Genomic DNA, 25,000 nt, shown 5'->3' with positions numbered 1-25,000 from the left:
AATTACATACAAAAAATCAATCAACTCACCTGAAATAAATAGATGAACTAAACAAATTCTATGCACTTTTTGACAAATTGGACAATTAAATTGAGAAAGAATTAGCCAGTAAATGAGTTTATGGAGCAGGAATGTAAGAAAGTATTTTATGAATATGAAATAAGAGCTCTAGGTAGGAAATCGAATGAAAAAAAAAAGTCCACAGGTGCCAACGGCCATAAATTCCATTTTTAACATTTGAATTACTCCGACACCATGTTGTCTGGGGGGGGGGGGGGTAGGTATAATACAAATATCAGAAAGTGAGTGAGAGGATTAGTTGGTAACAAAGATATGAGTGATGAAGTGCAGAAGACATAGAGATAAATTTTGCGCGTGGTGGTTCGAACCTGCGACTTATTGAGACACTCGCGGAGGTGAAGCGTGATCTACAGTGTAGCTATCCGGACACAAAATATTCGTTTCAAACAAATGTCATTACTGATCCCTTCTCACCCACTTCTTGGGACCGCGAGTGGTCGGTAACGAGCTCGGGGCGAAAGGTTTGACAGCAGTTAATTAATAGCCAATATTCTCAACACAACAAAAATTAATGATTGAGACTTTAGGTTCGATACGCTCTGTATGGGTGAATTTTTCAATTCAGCAAAAGTAACGGATCGATCACGTGGTGAGTAACAGATTTTTTTATTATTTGAATAGAAAAGGGGATAACCGAATAGAGAATGAAATTGTGCGGGTGTTTGGGTTCGAACTTGGAACCTTAGTCGGTACGACAATCGCAGCATTGTGCAGTGTCAAGCGTGGCTTACGTGAGCTATCACGAACACGTAAATCTCGTTCATAATTCCACCAAGTCTAAACTTTTGGCTTTTATCGAAAAAAAAAAAAAACAACTAACGTCACCATCGATGCTGAAGCCCATTCTCGATGACTGTAGTATGCCAGCGTAGACTCGGGGATCCAAGTTGCGTGTTTTATTTACCACTTCCAACTATCCATACATTATGTGAATAATATCATTCGTTCCCCCCTGAAACACTGCTAAGACCCACTCTCCGAATCGACCACACCAACATTACCTGACGCTCTCGATAGAACGAATCGCACTCATCTTTCTGTTATTATTGTTTAATGCAGAGTAATTCACTAAACTGTATTACGATTAAACGTAAGGTTACATTTTTTTTGAGGAACGTTCCTTTCGTGTGTAAGAGCTACAAACTGAGTATCAGGCTTATGATGTAAAAAATATTAATTAGCTCATTCAGATTTTTAACCTATCACCTTTAACTAATTAATTTGTGTTTCGATTATACGATTATCGGTGCGAATCATCTAGCTGGATTTTGTCTGAGTTGCCATCCTTGTCATAAACAAGCCTTTGGCTTTATGCAAATCCCGTCGCAAAAAATTTTGGCTGGTAAGATCGGACATCTTGAATTATGATATGTTCTAATTCGCCTACATTAAGTCTCCTTAAACTTCAGACGCAGAGGTTGCTTTTTAACATTATTTAATCAATCCTATTTCTTTACATTTTTTCTAATCTATTTACTCCCCCCCCCCAACTCCCCGCACACCACGATGAACAATTTATTAAATTAGGGCATATACGACAATTATAGCTTTTTATTTGTCATCATTATAGCTTTCTCGCATCATTTTGATTATGTAAATGTCTGATTATCTATGAATTAGAGTATTGATATGTAAGTAAGTATATTGAATGGGGAAAGAGAGAAGAGAGACTATGAATGGTTAGGAGGGTTGCCTAGGAGAGGATGGGAGGGAGAGAGACAGATGAGAGAGAGCGTGATGGAGGTAGAAGTGAGTATCGCTCTGAATTGGTTTAAAGTCAAATGTAAGCATAACACAAAACGATAAAAATAACCAATTGATTTAAGTGGACGAACTCCATACAAAATATAGCATCAATATTGAGGTTTCATAATTTTTAATTTTTTATGAAACAAACTAAATTAACATAGGAGGTTTGGAGAAGTTAGTGTACTATATGTTAAATTTAACAAAGCAACATCATGAACATGCAAATTTTGTAGTTGATACTCGAAGCACTTTCGGAATGTTTAACGATTCTTTTCAAAGACAATGTTTGAAGTCGAAGAATAGCGAGTAACGATTAGCACAGCTGCACGTAAGCTTGCTTCGTCACAATCATTATATAAGTTTCGTCACCCCCTGTTGTGCGCTTGACAAGTACGTGTATTGGACATAAGATATTATAAAAGAATCCGTGAGGAGTGAAGATTTTGAACCTCTACATACGAGTTAAGGAACAAAAGGACGTTTATTGTCTTGCATTAAGTACCTTTTATCACAACTTGTGTTTTAGACAGTGGGTAAACTTCAAGATTAATGATTGTTACTAGTTCATCTCACGTCACAGAATCTAGGATCAATCCCGGCTTATTGACCCGTATGGCTTTTAAAACATGATTCAAGAACTGTAACTCATAACAAACAGTTTGATTCTAATTTGTCCAGATCAAAATCTCTAGCCTTAGTTACAAAGGCATCGTTTTGTGTGTTGGTCCGTTATATTTCCGGATGGCAATGTTGTGAGCTTCTTAGCCAATCGCACAGCATCTATTCCCGCCGCCAACATTTGATATCATCATTTGATCTCTTCATCATCATAATAGAAAACACAAGTGTGATGTCAAAAAACTGGTTCCGATCTCACTGCAAGTGTAAAACCGCTCTTCCGGAGGACTGGATACCGTGTGGAATTGATCATTTGCTTTCAGATTGATGGCATCTTATTTTCTAGTCTAATTATATGCTGGTCGTCAATCAAAGATCCTCTTTCCTCGCTCTTTTACGTGCAATAATCTTAAGAATCTGCCTTCGGTAAACATCCTGCTACTAACTGAAACTAATAAAGTTATGCACATTATGATTCAATATGTAACCTTTTCATTATAAGTTTTCCAGAGGACTGGTCAAATCCCAGGAGTTTGGAACCAAAAGAGTAGAAGATGTGACGTCACCATTTCGCATTATACTTTCCGTACTTCTCATTACTGCCTCCACCACCAATATATTATTGCAACCACATATTATCACTATCATACGATAGGTGGAAATTCATTTAGCACCAACAGGGACCAACTCCCCATCTCCGTCCAGTTCCAGTGCATCCTAAAACTTGACAGAACGTGTTCTCATAGGCCAGTTTTAAATCTTTCGCGCCAGGAAGACAATTGACAAAAGATGATAGATGACAAGTGGACATGAGAGGACTAACTAGTTGAGGGCAGACCTTAAAAGGACAACAAAGGGGATAGAATAAACACCAAGATTGACCCCCCCCCCCCTCACCCCCCACCCTATATTACGAATGACTACTATAAATAAACCTCAAGTCCCAAGCCCAAGACTTCGAGGAATCGCGGGTCAAATTTGCATAGGTCTCACAATCATCCCTGACATGGGAAAGCCACCTCCCCATCCCAGGCCCTACCCCCCCCCCCCCCCCCCCCCCCCCCCCCCCCCCCCCCCCCCCCCCCCCCCCCCACCTCTTCCGCCCTCTCCCAATGGATCATCTTCAGTATTGCTAGAAAAAAAAGTTTTTTTTTTTTTTTTTTTTCAAGACAATGAAAGGGTCCCTTTGCGTGTGAAGTGAGTGCTCTACCAACTGAGTTATCGGACTGGTAATGAGTAAAAAATATAATTCACCGCCAGGATTTTTAGATTACCTGATCACCTGTTACTTGATTAATTCGCCGTATTCGATTATAAACGATATCGTGCCCATCACTACTTAGCGGGATTTTCTCTGAGTTGCCTCGCCTGCTGTACAAATACAAGCCTTTGGGCTTTATGCAAATTCCCGTCTCGCCAAAGACCATTCGTTTTGGCTGGCTGTGATGGACATCATGAATTATTGATAATGGGCTATCTATTCGCCTATCGGATAGGTCGCCTTCTACTTCTAGAGACAAGGTTGTTGGCTTTAAAGTTCACTCAGTCCAATCCTCCTCCTCTATCTTCGGCCCCCCCCCCCCCCCCCCCCCCCCCCCCGCACACACACGAACACACCACAAATTTATAAATGAGAGGGCAGATACGACAATAGCCGCTTTTTATTTGCTCATCATCAGGCTTCTGCCGCCATCTTGTGTGATGTGTAAACAATGATCGGATGAGTCGAGGAATGAGAGAGAGAGAGAGAGAAGGGTATGGGGGGGGGGGCGACAGAGAGAGAGAGAGAGAGAGAAGGGTTGGGGGGGGGGCGACAGAGAGAGAGAGAGAGAGAGAGAGAGAGAGAGAGAGAGAGGGAGGGAGGGAGGGAGAGGTATTCGCTCTTTGAATCCTGGTGTTGTAAAAGTAAATGAGAAAGCATCAACAACAAAATTCGGAATAAAACAATATAACCAATTAGCATTCCGGGGACAGAACCTCCATACACAAAAAATGGCAACAACAAATGAGGTATTATTTTTTTTAATTTTTGATGAATCAAAACCAAAATTATGTAGCGAGGTTTTGGTGAAAGCGTGTGTACTCTATGGTCGATCAATCTAGCCATCAAACCATCTATCTGACATGCATATTTTTTGTAGATCTGATAACTGGACGCATTTACGGGCTTGTTTTAACGAACATCGTTGTAAAGGACAATGTTTTGCGGTTGTTTGAGAATAGCGAGTTAACGATTAGGGCACAGCGTGGCTCAGCGGTACGGTCTTTGCTTCGTAACCGAAAGGTACCTAGTTCGATCACCCGCCGCTGCTCTGTGTGGCCTTGAGCAAGTCACCTCGTCCTAGCTCATTGCTACTTTGCGGCTGACGCCTGGGTTATTTCAGTCTTCCCTTGGAATAGAACGTAATGAAAAATTTCCCCTGTGGGATGAATAAAGGGATTTTTTTTTTACAACGAACGACGAGGAAGAAAACGAACATCTGTTCGTCGATCGCTGTAGCTTAGGAACGAAATCGTTAACTAGCTAGTATTTCCATTTCAACAATGAGCTCATCTTTATTCGGGTTGTCAGATCTGTAATAATTAATAATATTAATAATAATAATAATAATAATAATAATAATAATAATATAATAATAATAATAATAATGTCAAAAATAATAATAATGAAGATGATAATAATAATAGATAATAATAATGATAATAATAATAATAATAATAATAATAATAATAATAATAATAATAATAATAATAATAATAATAATAATAATAATAATAATAATGATAAATAATAGTAATAATAATATATAATAATAATTGTAATAATAATAATGATAATAATAATAATAATAATAATAATAATAATAATAATAATAATAATAATAATAATAATAATGATAATAATAATAATGATAATAATAATAATAATAATAATAATAATAATAATAATAATAATAATAATAATAATAATAATAATAATAATAATAATGATAATAATGATAATAATAATAATAATGATGATGATAATGATGATGATGATAGCAAGCACTTACATAGGGCTTTATCCATACGTAGGCTCTTAGCGTACTACAAAAGAAAAACACAAACTAACACTGGCACACACGTAAAAACATACTCACACACATACACACAATCACACACACACACACACACACACACACACACCCGCATCATTATTCCATTTATCGAATTGATGTTTTTCATTTGTTTCTAGGTCTGAAACTGAAAGATAACGAGGAGTCAGTCCCTCTTGTACCAGTGGGAAACAATTTGGATCTGGCAAGGTAAGACAAACGGATGGATTGGTATGCCTGTATGTAGCCGTCGTAAACTCGTGGCCTGGCACTGACAATACGCCGAAATACGAGGCGACGACCGCCAAAAGAAAGCGAATCGCGAGTTGTCAATAGTGTGACGTCAAAATACAGGTTCCAATCTCCTTGGAAGTGTGAAATCAGTCTGGAGCGAATGTTACACAAAGTTCCCTACGGTGAAGGTAGTCACTAACTCACGGTAAATATCAGTTCTGCAAGGTGAGGGTAGTCGCTATCTCACGGTCAAGGTCAGTTCTGCAATGTGAAGGTAGTCACTAACTCACGGGCAAGGTTAATAAGTAACGTCCTGTCTTTTGTCAAGTCAACGGGAAAGCAAGCGTCTTCGAATCCATGACCGGACACTTTCGATCATGAAATTGATTGAAGTTTTACTTTAAACAGATCCATCTCTTTATCATTGAAAATGCTGTTCGTTCTTTATATCACATTAGGTCTGAATGAAAACCAAATGTAATTTAAGTTAATTAGCTTTGATTACTGTCTTATCAGGTGGATGATATCTTAGGCTTTTTTTTTTTGGCAACTGAATGCCGATCTAATAACTTAATGTTACAGTGAATCACATAATCAGTCGGATTGTGAAAAGGTTTGAACTGAGGTATTGCCATGTTTAGTGAGATGGTCAATTTTTTTATCAAAAAATGAGATCTTTCATAAATGATTAAATCAACCCTTTTTGTACATATTTGGGAAATATTAAAGCTTGATTTTACTTCAAAATACTTTTTACAGCCAGTCGAGTTGAAAAAGTATGAATTTTGAGAAAAGTTGCTGGATACTTTTCCCATTCATCTGACCATATCTTCATGAAAAATAACCCGATTTACTTAAAATAAGGATTAATATGCTCTCGTGAGCATATTCTTTCAGAAAATGAAAGAAAAAAATGCAAATCCAAAATTTTCACCTTCCGACTGATTATGTCATGCACTGACACAAATAGGTTCTCTGAGTTCATACTGACGAAAGAGTGATAGGGCTTCGGATAGGAACAATACAGACAATAGACATTTCGGATACAAATCCTTCGTCAGCACGACAATAAACAAATGAACGTGTAAAACAAATAAAATAAAACGCAGTATAATTTGTATCGTCTGTACTCAATGGTGGTTGGAGTGTGAATGAAACGTTGGCGTGGCGTGAGTTAGTGGGTAGGGAGTTCCTGGGGTATGATAGGAATGATGAGTGCAGGTCAGCGTGTGAGAGATACGGGAACATTTTAGAAAATAATGGAAGATAAAAGACATGATAGAAATGTAATATAAGAAGTTGTCGTAATAGAAGAAATAGTAGTAGTAATAGTAGTAGTAGTATTAGCTCTCAACTTTTCTCTGAGTTCAAAAGCATTAGTGTCAAAGGTCAATCAATTCACGATCGAAAGCTTCCGATCGTAGATTCGCTTCCGTAACCGTTGACTTGACAACAGACAGGATGTTACTAATTGACCTTGACCGTGGGTTAGCAACTGCCTTCACCTTGCAGAACTCACCTTGACAATGAGTTAGCGACGACTGGTTAGGTCTTCGAGCGTTTAATTCTTTAAACATGAAAAAATTATCCCTTTTTCTTTCAAAAATATTGAAGCATAGCAATCACTTTTTCATCATGTGGCTATATGGTCTTGTGGTATGACACTCGCTTTCGGATCGGAAGGTCCTGGATTCGAGCCTCGCTCGGTGGATAGTTGAGTCCTTGGAAAAAGCTCTTTACTCACATTCTCTCACTGAGTACCGGGCCGTTAATAGCGTTGTCTCTGTCGAAAACAAACGTGTAATATCGCCTTACAGTCGTCATGTCTCATTCAGTGTTGCTATTGGTCAGGGACCCTTTGTAAAGCGCTATGAGCACGTTTAGTGGATATTGCGCTATATAAAAACTCAAGAATGCGCATGACTTAAATCATACTAAATGTTCTAAGTGCTCCATTTCCTTAGGGGACTAAACTTCTAGTAGTTCATTCCCGTCACGGGCCATAGCCAGATATTTATTCACTCCTAAGTTGAGTGGTGTCAGTGTGTTTGTGTGTGTGTGCGTGTGTGTGTGTGTGTGTGTGTGTGTGTGTGGAGCGCCTTACTCAAAGACACAATATAACACATATATGATGGAAATCTGAATCTGAATGTTACTCTACGTCGACTCAATTCCGAGTATTTGCATTCGAGGGCGAAGAGAGTTGAAAGTGGCATCCATTGTTGGCGTTTAGGCTGAAGAATTTTGATATAATTTTGATTACATATGTTCCGTTTGCAGGTAAAAGCCAATTTGCCAACTTATCTTCTCAGTTTTACGCTAAACGAATTGAATACATTATACATGTTACGGTCCACTAATAAATGTCCGATGAAAGACAAATTGTATGAGCCATCAGCGGCCACATTATGGCAAATACGAAGGCCAAAGGTTAATGAATGACTCATAATTACGCCCCATCAGATAAACATTTGAAACAATGGACACTTGAATTGCCCTTAATTAAAACTCGTTTGCAAGTTACTCGTATATCAATCAATCTGTGAAAAAAGTTTCATAATTTTTAGATTTGCCAGTAATTATGTGCTCGATGATAAAAAAAAATTGACTTTGGCTGTTCTAAACAATGTTGATCCCCAACCCCCTTAAAAAGAAAGAATAGATAAAACCGCATTCTTGAAGTTAGTTGTTTTCATTATCGATATTTTGAGATGACAGTGAATCGTTATATAATAAATGTATGTCAGGTTTGATGGTGCAGTGTGAGATTCTCATTCTAGCGAAGATACAGATAATTTGTTTTATTTTATTTTTTTTACTTGAATGAAAAAAATTATTCTCTCGTAGTTTAAAAGTTTTTGTTTCACACCTAGTTTGACGGTGCTTTGATCAGTTTTAAGAGAATAGCGCAGTCCTTCTCGGTATTGGAAACCAGATGACCAATCGTCTGAACAAATATTAGAGCTTTGATCCTGGGTGAGGTTCCTGACCTTCCATAGTGGGCAGGGAGGCACTTACTGTGTCTTCTATCCCCCTATATCTGTTTTCCAACTTGCTTTCTGTCTTTGTCTTGGGATGAAATTACTTGGTTTTGTCCTGGCCCTGGCCGGATACCCAAGCTGGGAGGGAAAAAGTCAAATGTATAGTTAGTTTTGGGAGATGATATTGTTTTCCTTGTAAATCATCTCTCTGTTATGCACTGTATTATGTTTTGTTTAGATATTATATATGATTTGTAAACATTTGAGTGTAACCCTCTTAGTGTGGACCTGTGCTTGTGTCTGGATAAGACTTTTATGTGATCTCACTTTGATAGTGTGCTCTTGGAATCTACACCTGTTTCCTATTTGAACCAATTCCCATTTGGTTTACCTTTTCTTGGTTACTTTAATTGCACAGAGTTCTACTATATATTATAGGCGGAACTCGGCCTTCCGCCATGTGATCATATGAAACCACTAGCGGGGAGGAAAGTGTGGGAATGGTATTGTGTCGGATTAAAGTGATGACGGAAAGAAGAGACAGGTGAAAGATGCCAGTTTGCCTGTCTAAGGCAAAAAAAAATCTACTGATTAATTTTATTTCTAGCCTATGTTCCGTTCTTCTTCAAGTCTTACCATAACTTTGTCTTTGTTTTCATAATTGTACATTTTCCTGCTCCTTTAAATTTATTTTATGTTTGATATACCATTCACAAGACGTAAATGGTTGCATTTAAACTTACTATTTATGATACAAAATATTTTAACATGAATGAATCAAACAACCCGACATGAAAGAATACCCGTTATAATATATTTATATGTAAACAAACAGTAGAAACCTTACAAACTTTATCCTCTCTTTACTACAATATTGTGATGTTGGTTTATACATATCGATATTCATTTGGATTTTTAACCATTATTAAATATCTATTATTCAACATTGAAGAAACATATTGGTTTCAAAGATGGTCCAGAGTTGCTGTGTTGTTCATTGTTTTCTTTGTTGCTATATTATATATATATATATATATATATATATATATATATATATATATATATATATATATATATATATATATATGTCTGTGTGTGTGTGTGTGTGTGTGCATGTATGTATGTGGGGGAGGGTATTTGTGTATGTGCGTCATCTTATATATGGGACAAAAAAAGTTGAACAAAACGTATATGGTGTCATAAGAAAAAGAGTATTAAATGACGATCAATGTTGAATTGTAAGCTTCAATTTATTAGGCGAAGACGAGCATCAGTACTGTAAGTATAGATCTTCTACAGTTTAATGTAAAGATTGTAATTATCAATGTCTTTCGAGATATGCTACTAATTGATTGTCTTAACCCCCCTACGAGGAATATTGGTCGCTTTACACAGGAGGATATATATATATATATGAGAGAGAGAGAGAGAGAGAGAGAGAGAGAGAGAGAGAGAGAGAGAGAGAGAGAGAGAGAGAGAGAGAGAGAGAGAGAAATAAACTCTATTTTGAATACGCTCGCCCAAACACCAACTCATACATACATGCATAATATATATAATTGAGGGAGAAAGAGAGGGGGGGGGGTAGAGAAAGAGAGAAAGAAAGGATGGGAGAGAGTGAGGGAAGGAGAGAGAGAGAGAGAGAGAGAGAGAGAGAGAGAGAAAGGCAGAGAGTGGGAGAGAGAGAGAGAAAGGCAGAGTGGGAGAAAGAGAAAGAGAGAGGGAGAGAAAGGCAGAGAGTGGGATATATATATATATATATATATATATATATATATATATATATATATATATATATATATATATATATATATATATATATATATATATATATATATGGGGGCACTTATTACGTTCACTGACGCAAAATATTTAACCGAGTTCATTGCATTAGAACGCATTTCACTGAAACATGGAAGCAAAAGAAATCGTGCAGAGAATTCAAACAATTAACATGATTGTTTTGTTTTGTTGGGGTTTTTTGTTGTTGTACATTATGAAAGTTCTATATGCTTGCCGTCACTGAGTAAATAATAATATTTGTTCGAGTTTATGCAAGGCCTTCTATAGATAGTTCGAAGATGACGTAACTCAGGCCTTTGTTATTGTTTTTTGCCATCCGCGTTTGTGAGTTGTTCTCACTAAACTGCATTAACCAGACCATAAAAGTTCATGGTTACACAGAGTTTGTGTGTTGGTCCGTTATACTTCCGGATGGCAATGTTGTGAACTCCTTGGCCAAGCGCATTCTATCTATATAGTGCTATATAGACGGCCTTGGTTTATGTCATTATTTGTTATCACGTAAGACAGCACAAAGCATTGTTGTCGAAGGTCTTTATGCCCCTCAACTCTATCCCATCTTAAAAATCTTTGTCAGCTTGTAAAATTCTACAAGACTTGAAATTAATAATAATAATAATGATAATAATAATAATAATAATAATAATAATAATAATAATAATAATAATAATAATAATAATAATAATAATAATAATAATAATAATAATAATAATACTAATCCTTAGCTGAAAGTGAGACAGCTAAATAAAGATTCTTGTTTTTAAATTTCCTTGAGAGAGGATTTTTTTCTCCTTGTAGGTCGTTTCTCTCTCTCTCTCTCTCTCTCTCTCTCTCTCTCTCTCTCTCTCTCTCTCTCTCTCTCTCTTTCTCTCTCTCTCTCTCTCTTTCTTTATATAGGTATATCCCTACCACCACTACCACATCTCCCCTACCACCACCACACCATCATCCCTATCACCACTACCACAACTACCACCACATCATCATTCCTACCACAACTACTACTACAACCACCACCATATCATCAACCCTACTACCACTACTTCAACCACCACCACATCATCATCCCTACCACCACTACTACTACAACCACCACCACACCATCATCCCTACAACCACCACCACATCATCAACCCTACTACCACTACTACTACCACTACTACAACCACCACCTCATCATCATCCCTACCACTACTACTACTACAACCGTCATCCCTACCACCACCACTACTACAACCACCACCAAACCATCATCATCCCTACCACCACTACTACTACAACCACCACAACATCATCCCTACCACCACTACTACTACAACTACCACCACATCACCATTCCTACCACAGCTCGCGACTACAACCACCACCACACAATTATCCATATGACCACTACTACTACAATCACTACCACATCATCCCTACCACCACTACACTACAATGACTACCACATCATCCCTACCACTGCTATTACTACAACCACCACCACATCATCGTCCCTACTACAACCATCAAATGTTGTAATTACACTTTCAACTTTTCAAATTCCACCGAGTTGTGTCAGAAATTGCTGCGAGACAAATTTTGGATCGCATCTCAGTAAATTTTAGTGAAATTCAAATTTATAGGTTATGGTCGCATGGATGGGTCATGATCTTCACGATGATAAATTTCCTCCTTTTTTGTGACCGTCATTCTCACCCCTGACTGTAAAACCCTTAAAAACAAACAAAACAAATTAGAGATTTGATCAACCCTAAATACAATGATAATTGCAAGGACCGCTTATACCTGATGCAGACATCAGATGTTTGATCAGCGGCAGATGCTTGATCAGCGGATTGGCGAGAAGGCTACTTCAGAGGTTTGATCAACGGACCATCGATGTGATATTTGTTTGTTCTTTACAGAACATGTTAACATTACGAATGTGACTTATTTAGGAAACGCGAAGAGATAAATAAAACGTGGCTGACATTTTTTTTTTAAAATGGAAAATGAATCGATAGTCTAATTTTGTGGAGTCTGCAAGGAAACAAATAAACAATGATTACGGATGACATGTCTTGGGGCCAAATATACCACACGCGTCATTTGCATAATCAAGAATAATATGGGTCACGGAAAATGTTAACATCTAATCAAAAATTGCATAGCGACATTATTTTTACGAACAACGAGAATGATCATGTGACAGATACTGGCGGGGTGCGTGATAATTGAGCCCTAGTAATTTTGATTTGCTAAATCTGTTTAATGACATTGAAAAGCTGTCAAACGTAACATTAAGTGTTGATAGTCGATTATTATCGTCTCAACAAGCGTATTGTGTACGTGTGTATGTGTGTGTGTGTGTGTGTGTGTGTGAGAGAGTGTGGTGTTCTCGTGGGTGTGTGGTATAAATGTGTATGTGTCTGCTGTGTGTTGTGTGTGTGTGGGGGGGGGGGGGGGGGGGAGGAGTTGCGCGCAGGCGTGTGATTTGATGATGAGCGGAGACGCTTTATCGATATCTTCTATGCTGCTGTTGTGCTTTAAACTAAAACAACAACAAAAACGCGTATTTAAAATTTTGGCCTGAGTACAATTCAATCAAATATCGATCGATGATGACCCTCATCTTAACCCAAAAAAAAAAGAAATAACTATTTAACCTGAGACGTCCTTGAAGATTTCCGTTAAGTCCCAGGTTTGATAGCATTTGACAAGATGAGGGTCATTTTAATCGCTCGTTATTTGAAGGACGAGTTTTCTCTCTGTTTCTTTTTTTCTTTCTTTTTTCTAATCCCAGGCCATCCTATCTAATGACCCTCTTAATGAGTATCAATTTTATTAGTTAGGTTTATTATCAAACATTTTCAACATGTTTAGTGTCAGTAGCAGTAGAATGGCTATATGTCATTTACTGCTTCTGTATCATTCGTTAACTATCGGATTTCTTAATATTTTTCATTAATTTTATTTTATTTATTTATTTATTTATTTATTTATTTATTTATTTATTTATTTATTTATTTATTAAAAAAAAAAAAGATGAAGTAAAATATAGAATTATTAATATTGCTTGAAGAGTTCATGGAGGGTGAGAGGTTAATTGGGCAGCTAGGGGATCTAATGGGTTGGTAGTTTGTAATTATATTACTCTTTTAGGGAATTATACAATTAAGTGTCAGGTTAATGTAGGTATTGTTATATGTGGAGGGAGGGTAATTATGATGTTCTGATTGGTGGATCCTGGTGAACCGGAACCAATCAGTTAGTTGGTTAATTGGATGGTTAAGAGCTATAGAAGGTTGTTTAGAGAAGTTTAGTATGGACTGATGGAGGTTTCAATTTGGGGGATGTTGGATTCTGTGTGTTTTGATTGGTAGAAGTTGGAAGTCTTCAGCCTATCAGCTGCATGGAATATTTTGACTTTCTGTAGTATGAGATAGTAGTTTAAAAAAAAAAATATTTTGTCTGGATCTGTGCATGGATATACATTAATGGAAGGGGGCTTAGGTTTAGGTTGGGGGGGGGGGCGGTTGAGGGGCGGGGGGAGTTTCTAGATTGTTTCTATTGGCTGGATGCTGAGTACAAGGACAATTCGTATTGCAGGTTTATTTATTTGTTTGTGGTCGGTTGTTATTCTTGGGCTATTTAAAAATTATGGGGACAGATGAAAATGGTAATGAAGGTGGTTATGTTTTAAGGAGAATTTTTGATTAGTTGTTAGTAACCTAATCCCTTGCTCCCTAAGGAGTCCAAGGGTGGCCACCCACTTTCCTGCTCTCAGGCCGAGCGTCTTTCGCTGCTTAACCTACTGTGCACATGGTATTTCCTTATGCAGCTATGAACTTGGTTAAAGTTTTATTTAAAGTTAGAGTGAGTCAGGTATGGGGGGAAATGGTAGGGAGGGGGGGGGGGGGGGTCGTGACTATGGGCTAAAAAGTACAAACTGTACGTTTTTACTATTGTAATTATTATTTCTTCAGAGTCGAAGCACGAGTTATCTCTCAAAATTTGAAATATGTTTTATTATTTATTTGTCAGAGGACTGAAGTATTATAAACGCCGTATAGATGCTGTGCGTTTCGGTAAAATACTCACAGCGTCCACCAACCTGGTTAACCGTCACTCAGCGCATTGTTATTGTTTTTAGGCAGTCATTTTTGTGAGTATTCTCATTAAATTGTAGTAATCAGACTATAGATAGTATGAAGATGACGTCACTCAGGTCTTTGTTATTGTTTTTGCCATCCGCGTTTATGAGTAATTCTCACTAAACTGTATTAAGCAGACTATGAAAGATCATGGTTATACACAGTTTTGTGTGTTGGCCAGTTATACTTCCGGATGGCAATGTTGTGAACTTCTTAGCCAAGTGCATACTATCTATAACCTTTTAGGGTTACACATATTTATGTTTGTTGGTGCGTATGTTTTGAGTTTATTTTAAATAATAGCATGGCATCAATGTTATATGACTGTAGCCATCGTTAACACGAGAACCCTATAGATAGTATGCGCTTGGCTTAATAAGTTCACAACATTGCCATCCGGATGGATAACGGACCAACACACAAAACTGTTTACAACCATGATCTTTTATAGTTTGGTTAATACAGCTTAGTGAGAATTACTCATAAACGCGGATGGCAAAAAAAACAAAAAAAAAAACAAAAAAAAAACCAATAACAAAGACCAGAGTGAAGTCAACTTCGATCTATCTATGGATAGTATGCGCTTGGCTAAGAAGCTCAAAACATTGCCATCCGGAAGTATAACGGACCAACACACAAACTATGTGTAACCATGAACTTTTATAGTCTGGTTCATAAATTAAATGAGAAGTACTCATAAACGTGGATGGCAAAAAACAATAACAAAGACCAGAGTGACGTCATCTTCGTTCTATCTATAGGACTTAGTTTGACGTCATTGTTTAAAGTTAATGCAGCGTCCAGTGAGTTATCGTTAGTAGTGATCAATGAAACTAGTGATTCCATTGGTAGAACTATTGAATACAACTCACGATTAGTTTTCTTTTGCGGCCAAACACTTGTCTTTTGACGTCTTTTTTGGTCAGTGTCAGGCTATAGATAGTATGCGCTTTGCTAAGAAACTCACAACATTGCCATCCTGAAATATAACGGACCAACACACAAAACTATGTGTTACCTTGAACGTTTATATTCTGGTTAATACAGTTTAGTGAGAATTACTCATTTAAATGGATGGCAAGAAGACAACAAAAACCTGATTGACGTCATCTTCGTTCTATCTATAGATAGAACGAAGTTGACGTCGCTCCGGTCTTTGTTATTGGTTTTTGCCATCCACGTTTATGCGTAATTCTCACTAAACTGTATTTAACCAGACTATAAAAGTTCATGGTTACACATAGTTGTGTGTGTTGGTTGGTCCGTTAAACTTTCGGATGGCAATGTTATGAGCTTCTTAGCTAGACGCATACTATCTATAAGATAACAATGGTTACGATATATTATGACCCGACCTTCAGTTCCGCCAGTTGAAGTGAAAGAAAACAAGTCCCCCGAAAACCCTTACACCGCAAGCCATCAAAAGACATTTTTGTGCTCGGACGATTGACAGAGGATAGATAAAGAGGATATGGAGAGAAATATGTATGTAGATACGAAGAGTGAAGACAGGCTGAGAGAGGGAGGGTGAGATTAGAGAGATAAAGTGAAAAAGGGAATGAGAGATGGAAAGGGTGGGGGAAAGGCATTAATAGAGATAGAGGAGAGAGAGAGAGAGAGAGAGAGAGAGAGAGAGAGAGAGAGAGAGAGAGAGAAAGAGAGAGAATAAAGATAAAAAGAAAGAAATTTATAGAATGATGAATAGAGTTGAGGAGAAATAAATAATGGGAAAGATGGAGAGATCGGAAGGAAACGACAGGGATGGAGAGATGGGAAGAGAGAGAGAAAGAGAGAGAGAGAGAGAGAGAGAGAGAAAACCAAATGATAATATCCTTGCCAAAATGCGATATGACATTCTAGTTGATAAAAAAGAATCTAGAAGACAATCGATAATAGTGCCAATCCATGACCGGTTTACCCCCCCCCCCCCTTTTCTCTCTCTCTCTCTCTCTCTCTCTCTCTCTCTCTCTCTCTCTCTCTCTCTCTCTCTCTCTCCCTCTCTCTCTCTTTCTTTCTTTATTTCTTTTTCTCTGTCTGTGCCGCTGTGGTTGGCATTGCGTGTGTTTTTAGCGTTGACTTCAGTAGCAGCAAGAAGACGATGTATTCATGGGTGCCAAATATTGACCCAGGGTCCGAATATCGTGTCCATTGTCACGAAACGCGTGGGGAGAATTGTCTGGAACCAGCGCTGCCGTACTCTGGGGGAAAAAAAAACATGTTTTAAAATTTGGCCAGAAAACTCGTCCTTCAAATATCGATCGATTTAAATTACCATTATAATGCAAAACGAAAAAAAAACATCTCAAACCTGGGACTTCGCGAGTTTTCTGGCCAAATTTTAAAATACGGCTTTTTCTAGAGTACGACAGAGCGGGCTGTATTGTCATCTCATATAAAAGTGGGACGGGAAGTGGGAGGAGGGGAATGATCGGGTTTGGGTTGGAGATCATGGGTTTGTTTGTGACTGGTTGGTGCGGATTTGCTTGGTGGCGGCGGATGCCGACCTGCGTACCATTATGAAAAATTCGTAGAATTACGAAATTGTGGTTTCAATTTTAGAACATTATAAGCATCTCTAAGTCATTAAAACTTATTGAAAATGAAAGTTGATGCAAGATTACAAAATAATAAGGATTTTGTAGTGTTATTTAATCCTTGTATGAGTAAAATGGTGTTTGAATTCTTTGCACGATTTATTTTGCTTCCATTGTTCAGTGAATTTGGGTTCCATTGCCACCAGTATCTCATCCCATAGTCTTGTGTACATATCAGATTGGTGTCCACCTCTCATAGTCCCAGGTTCATTTTCCACTCATGGTATCTACATCTCGGTGTCCCGTGTTCGTTCCTTACTGGTGTCCACTTCCAACAGTCCAAGGTCCACTCGACACTGGAGTCAACCTAAGATAGTCACGTGTTCACTCTCCACTGGGTGTCTTCTTCCTTAACCTTGGGTTCACTCTCCACTGATGTCCACATTTCATAGTCCCGAGTCCAGCCCCCCCCCCCCTCCTCCCCCAATTGTGTAACCCTCTCATAGCCCCTGGTTCATTCCCCACTGACATCAACCTCCCATTGTTCCTGGTTCACTCCCCAATTGCGTCCACCGGCCATTCTCCCGGGTTCACTCCCCAATTGTGTCCACCTCCCATAGTCCCAGGTTCATTCCTGTTATCAACTTCCCATAGTCCCAGGTTCACTCCCCAATTGTGTCAACCTCCCATACTCTCGGATTCACACCCAAATTGTGTCATCTACCATGGTTTTAGGTTCATTCCCCACTGATAACAAACTCCCATTGTCCCGGGTTCACTTCCCAGTTGTGTCCACATACCATTCTCCTGGGTTCTCTCCCCAGTGGTATCCAACTCCCATATTCTCTGATTCACTCCCCATCACTGGTGCCCACCTCCCATATTATCTAATTCACTCCCCACTGTGCCCAGCTCTCATAGTCTCTGGCTCAATCCCAACTGGTCTGGGCGGGGATCCTGACCTCTCATAGTGGGCAGGGAGGTACATACTGTGTCTTCTATCCCCTTATATCCATTTTCCAACATGCTTTCGTCTTTGTCTTGGAATGAGATTACTTTGCCCTGTTCGGAGTCCTAGCTGGGAGGGAAACAGTCAAATGCATAGTTACTGTTTTGGGAGATATTTTTTTCCTTGTAAATCATCTCTCTGTTATGTATTATTATATTTATTTTTAATGTATAATGTAAGCATCTGAGTGTGTTCCTCTTTGTTGGATTTTGTGGTTGTGTCCGGATGAGACTTATAGGTGATCTCAAACTAAGTACATTGATGGTTTGCTCTTGGAGTCTGCATCTGATCCCTATTTGTTCCCAGTTCCCCTTTGTCTTCCTTCTCTTGGGTGCTTTAATTGTAATTCTATAACTTTTTACTGTCCCATTTTCTTCCTTTTTACTGGCGCTGATATAACCTAAATGTGTTGCAAGCGCCGTAAAACCTTTAAAAACAAAAAACAAATCCCAACTGGTGCCTTATTTGTTGGTACAATTGACCAGGAGGATAGAACAGATGAGTATTTTACTTAGATGCATATCTATTGTAATAATTCGTGCAGTCTGCTTAATTTGGCAATCTGGCGCTGGCTTCCGGCGACAACAGACGTGTTGTGAATGTTTACCTATTTTCTACACATATTTTTATTCATTTATCATTCAATCGTCGGAATTTACGCCTAATTTTTATTCAAAATGGATGTGAAGTATATATTATTCCTGATTTTAATATTTATTAGTATATTTATAAGCATAAATTGTGTTTTAGCCTGTGATTTTGCTGCCAAAAGCCTATCGATAACTTATACTCCAGAGACTCTCCGATCCCTCCAACCCGTGTCACCCCCACCACCCACTATTGACACATCGTTTATTAAAGTAAGAAAGAGGGGGAGAAAAGGAGGAATAAAAACAAAATTTAACAGACGGCCTTTTCGTCCATTTTTACCCTGTGTAGTGACAGGTAATGTAAGATCACTGAAAAATAAAATTGATGAACTGTTTTCACTGTGTCGTTTTAATAGTGACTATCGTCAAGCCTCCATAATAGCGTTAACAGAGACTTGGCTATCTCCTCACATACCATCATCATGTTTTAATATTGAACAATATTCACTATTTCGAGGAGATCGGACTAACGTAAATAAACGAACTGGGGGTGGGGTGTGCACATATATTAACAACAAATGGTGCCACCCCAATAACTGTCAGATAAAGAAAATGTATTGTGACGATTATATTCAATTTATTACTGTTTCGTCACGACCATATTATCTACCCCGGGAATACACTCATGTCATCATCATCAACGTCTACATTCCACCATCATCAGACAACACCACAGCGAAAAATATTTTGAGGAAAGAAATACAGGACATTCAAATTAAGTCACCCGATGCCGTATTGATGGTCACTGGCGATTTTAACCAATGTAACGATTTTACTCTCCGGGACTTCATCAATACGTGGACTGCGAGACAAGGGACAAAAAAAACATTAGATTTATTCCTGTGTAATATTAAAAATAGTTATAAATGTTTACCCCGTGCCCCATTAGGTTTATCTGACCACTGCATGCTCTTGCTACTCCCCACCTACCGCCCTGTTTTTAAACGTGTAAAACCAGTAAAGAAAAGTGTACAGATCTGGAACGGAAGTGTGTGTGAAGATTTGCGTGGTTGTTTTGAATGCACTGACTGGAATGTTTTTATCGAATCATGTGTTAGTGTGGATGAGCTGAATGACTGTGTGAGTGAGTATTTAAAATTCTGTGAACAGCTAGTGTCTTGTAAAAAAGAAATAAAATATTATCCTAACAACAAGCCTTGGATAACAAAAGATCTAAAACTTTTATTGAACCAAAAGAAAACTCTCTTTATTAGTGGAAACAAAAAAAGATCTGAAAACAAAACAAAAAGAGATAAAGAGGGTAATATCTAGTTGTAGAGACAATTACAAAAATAAAATTGAAAAATGCTTTTCTTCTGGGGATATACGGGACACGTGGCGGGGGCTTAAAACTGCTGTTAACTATAATCCAAAGCCCACGATTATATCAGAAGATATCGAAATTGAAACTTTAAATAAATTTTATTCACGTTTCGACACAGCAAACAAATTTGATATTGAAAATGAAAAACATAAATTAGACAGGGCTTTGGAAGATGAAATGACTATTGAGGTCAATGAGGAGGAAACGAGATTCGAATTTTCGAAACTAAACGAGAGGAAGGCTGCTGCGCCGGATGGATTGAAAGGAAAACTATTAAAAGAATGTGCCCATCAGCTTTCCCCCGTTTATACACATATTTTTAACTGGTCCCTCCAATGCGTTTCGATCCCTGAAATTTGGAAAACTTCAAAAATTATTTCTGTTCCAAAAAAAGAAAAAATTGAAACTATGAACGATCTCAGACCTGTTGCACTGACTTCAATAGTCATGAAATCTTTAGAAAAACTTGTTCTTGTTAAAATTAGGAATCAGTTTATGCCATTGAGTGATAGTCATCAATTTGCTTACAAACCAGGACGTGGCGTAGAGGATGCCATTTTGCTGTTTACAAACAACATCTACAGGCATCTAGATCACGCTAGGAGCTATTGCAGATTGCTTTTTGCAGATTTTTCTTCAGCGTTCAATACAATGCAACCTCAGTTGGTTGTTCAAAAATTGACTAGTCTGAATTTAAACAAGTATATAATTGCTTGGGTGCTCGAATTTCTTACGGAGAGAGCACAATATGTTCAATTAGGACAAAACAAATCTTCCTGTATAACTACAAATACTGGTGCTCCTCAAGGTTGTGTATTGTCCCCTGTATTATTCACAATATACACGAATGACTGTAGAAGTCAAAACCTGAGTGTACCTTTAATAAAGTTTGCAGATGACACCGCTCTTCAAGGCCTCATAACAAATGGCAACGAAGTGGCTTATAGGCAAGAAATTGATAGATTTGTGTCTTGGTGTGATGTCCACCACCTAGAGCTTAACATAAGCAAGACAAAGGAGCTAGTGATTGACTTTAGGAGAGTGAAGGAACCGATAGAACCGTTAAAATTAAAGGACAAATTCGTCCAGCGAGTTCCTCACTACAAATACCTTGGTGTAACGATTGATGACAGGCTCAAGTGGGATGAACATTTGAAAATAATTAGGCATAAGATGTGCAGACGTACATATTTTCTATCAAAACTCTCTCAGTTTAGAATAGATAAAACCCTCTGCACATTATTTTATAGAGCAGTAATCGAAAGTGTTTTGTCATTTTGTATAACAGCTTGGGGAGGCAATTGCTTAGCAGTGGAAAGGAACAAAATAAATTCAAATATTAAAAAATCCATTAAACGCTATATAAATGATGTTGACGATGTAGATCTTTTATACGAGAAATTTTGTATAAATAAAATAACTAAAATATTAAATGACCAGTATCATCCACTAAGACCATCAATTATTATGTCAGAAAGAAGTGGTCGCCCTTTCTCTATTTCAACGAAAACAGAGAGACACCGAAAATCTTTTCTGCCGTCCAGTATTAGGCTTTATAACAACAAGCAATAATCATTTTATATAATTATTTCTCATTTTTACTTTTTAAAAATATAAATATTAATTTATTAATTTATTTGTTTTGCAATCTTTTCAATTTTCAATTTATAGTGACAGTTTTAACTATTTTACAGTGTTGAAATTATTCATATTATAAAGCGCAGCTCTGGTTATAGAGCTGCTCCCTTTTTGTTATATATACATCCATTTCCATTGTATTTTTATCTTATTGTGTAAATTATAACACGTCTGTACAAACAATTTCCTTTTTGGGATGCAATAAAGTATTATTATTATTATTATTATTATTATTATTATTATTATTATTATTATTATTATTATTATTATTATTATTATTATTATTATTAGTTCTAGTTCAATTCCCACTGGTGCTCAACTCCCATATTCTTTGGTTCACTTCCTAATGGTGCCCACTTCCCGCGCCCACCTTCCATAGTCGCTAGTTTACTCTCCAACAGTGCCCACCTGCGATAGTCTCTGGTAAAAAATCCCCACTGGTGCCCACCTCACATAGTTCTGGGTTCACTCCCCACTGGTGTCCATCTCCCATAGTATCTGGTTCAATCCTTACTGGTGTCCACTGTAATGTGGTATTTAAGGTGGAGCTAATTTTTTTATTTAAGAAAATTTTATGTAATAATTCTCCACATCACGCGGGCGTTTTAAATAGGTTGTCAGCTCCTGTACTCACAGAACCACCCTATTAATTAGAATGAGATCTGCAAATTCGATGATTCCCCGTTACATGTTACATGGAATAGTAAACAGTAATGATTAATGGCTCGTATAGCTGCGTAAGGATAAAACTTTCAGAATACAATAAGTAATGAATAAAACAAGTTCCACTCCCAATATAATTGACAATAAAAGTAAGTCGGGTTTCATCATCATTGCCTTTTTCACCCTGGGTCAGGGTATAGGCCACAGACAAACAGTTTCCATCCGTCTCTATCCCGAGCTAACTTTGTTATCTCATTCCAGGTCTTACTACTTCTCTGTATATCAGCTTCTTTAATTCTTCTCCACGTTCCTCGTGGCCTTCCCCTTGATCTTCTGCCCTGAGGGTTCCATCCAATACTTTCTTTGTTATCTTCTCATCTCAGTCACAACTTGAGAGCTTTTTCCTGCTTCATACATGGTGCGAACGTTCCATGACGCAATTCGAAGCTGCTTGTTTGGCGAAGACGTCATCGGGTCAGCAGAGTCCTTTCGGCTTTGTCTGTTGTCCTTCATAAATTCTGTAATTCCATAAACTCTTCCGTCGCCCAAGCTAAAAAAAAAAAAGGATTTGGTTTGTCTGTCTGTGTTTCTGTAACGGTTTGAGTTTAACGGAAAGGGGTGATAACCCTTTGCCAACCCCCAACCCGGAGGACCAGGTGACTCAAAGATGTTTTAATGGATATTATTCATCATTGGGCACTAACAAAGGAAAAACAACAATGTTTTTTTTTTTGTATTGTTGTAATTCTTAGCTTGGTGGCAGCTGAGGTCCTTAGCCGAACTGGCCGTCTCTCGGGTCTTCATTGTAAGGGTGTCTTTTGATGCAGTGGTGCGGTTAGACAGCTTTTCCTATGTCCGACTAGGAAGAGATTGAAATCTGGTTTGATATAAATATAAACAGGCCGTCCGATTTCTCCGTGTTACACTTCCCTGGCCTGTCTTCGGGACTGGAGTGCCCTCATACAGGGTATAGATAGGGTCTAAAGTCAGCCCTAATAATATATTCAAATAGTATAAAGGGTTAAACAAGACTTGTAATATTTAATAAAATAGTATAACACTCGAACGTTATACGTGTAGACTCATGAATATTTTAAGTACCATATTTATAATGATAACGCCCAGGTAGCATGAAGTAAACAAGGGATAGGTACTCTGGCCTTAAGAAGTATCGGACTGCACTAGATAAACAAACTAGCTAAACCATGATATTGAAAAATGTGTCCACATTACATGTAACCAAGTCATAATGATATCATGCATATCAACCTCATAGGAATAGAGACGTAAAAGTATGCAGAAAAAAACTGTTGATACAGACTGTAGATCAGAAAGAAATTTTAGAAAGTTAGATCAATGTAATCTACTCACCCTTTTTTAATGAATATCACACTACTGAACAGGATAAAACACGTCCGTTCTATAACATATTTTTGTTGGAAGAGAATGTTGTAAGGTATGTATTTTATAATTCTAGCGCGTCCTGTTCATTCCCACATGGGTCTTTGTTTTTTGAAGATAGCGTAATGGGGCGTGTCTTCCAGATGTTCACTTTATTTTACTTTGTCCGGTATAGCGATGAAGGTAGCTTAGGGTTTGCCTCATGTTGATGTGAAATCTGCGTCTTTCGCTAGGGGAGTAATTGCGTCTCAATCCAATGAACACATGGCTGCTGTCATAGTAATGGCCAGTAAATGCCCGGTCGAGAAGTAGCTTGTGACACCCACCTCCAATAGTCCCTTGTTCAATCTCCTCTGGTGCCCACCTCCAAAAGTCTCTGGTTCGCTCTCCACTGCTGTTCTGGTTCACTCCCTTCTTTTGTCCACCTCACACAATTCTGGGTTCAATCCCCACTGGTGCCCACTCCCATAGTCTCTGGTTCACTCCCCACTGGTGCCCACCTCCCATAGTATCAGGCTCAATCCCCACAGGTGCCCTGCTCCCATAGCCTTTGGTTCACTCCCCTTGGTGTCTACCTTACAAAGTTCTGGGTTCACTCCCTACTGGTGCCCGCTTCCCATATTATCTGCTCCAATCCCCACTGATTGGCACTTCCCGTTGTCTCTGGTTCACTCCCCACTGGTGCCCCTATCCAATAGTCTCTGGTTTTAAATGGTGGGTTTTTGTTATTGAGTGCCATTTCGGTTGTGACAAAGACATATTTCAACTTACAGTGCAAATTTGGCCATGCATAAGGTTTGTTTTTTACCGTCAAATTTCATTAATGTTTTCCTGAAATTGAGAGTTATTGCAAATGTTTACTATGCGTTTTTAAGAGTGCGGAATTTTTTATTTTGATTATAAAATCAATTTTTACCATGCAAATCTCCCCAACATAATACCATTTGAGTCAGCGGGTTACATTGTTGTTGTTGTTGTTGTTGTTGTTGTTATTGATTCATTTATATGGCTGTGTGGTGTAGTGATTTAACTCACCTTCGGATCGGAAGATATAGGGTTCGAGACCCCTCTGAGTCGGATCCTT

General features: G+C 38.0%; 1 protein-coding gene across 2 annotated transcripts in view; it reads left to right on the top strand.

Annotated features, from left to right (window-relative positions):
- Positions 1-25,000, top strand: part of LOC144970624 (alpha-1,3-mannosyl-glycoprotein 4-beta-N-acetylglucosaminyltransferase A-like) — a 110,556-nt gene that overhangs the window by 52,578 nt on the left and 32,978 nt on the right. For both annotated transcript variants that reach the window (XM_078910449.1, XM_078910450.1), the window contains exon 3: positions 5,684-5,753. In XM_078910449.1, the coding sequence (XP_078766575.1) occupies positions 5,684-5,753 (70 nt within the window). The remainder of the gene's footprint in view (positions 1-5,683; positions 5,754-25,000) is intronic.

The sequence above is a fragment of the Berghia stephanieae genome, chromosome 4 (genome assembly GCF_034508935.2).
Source record: "Berghia stephanieae isolate SIO BIC M18660-M18661 chromosome 4, UCSD_Bste_1.3, whole genome shotgun sequence".
Lineage (NCBI taxonomy): Eukaryota > Metazoa > Mollusca > Gastropoda > Nudibranchia > Aeolidiidae > Berghia > Berghia stephanieae.
The sequence above is the reverse complement of the archived record's forward strand: the minus strand, read 5'-3'. Positions and strand labels throughout refer to the sequence as shown.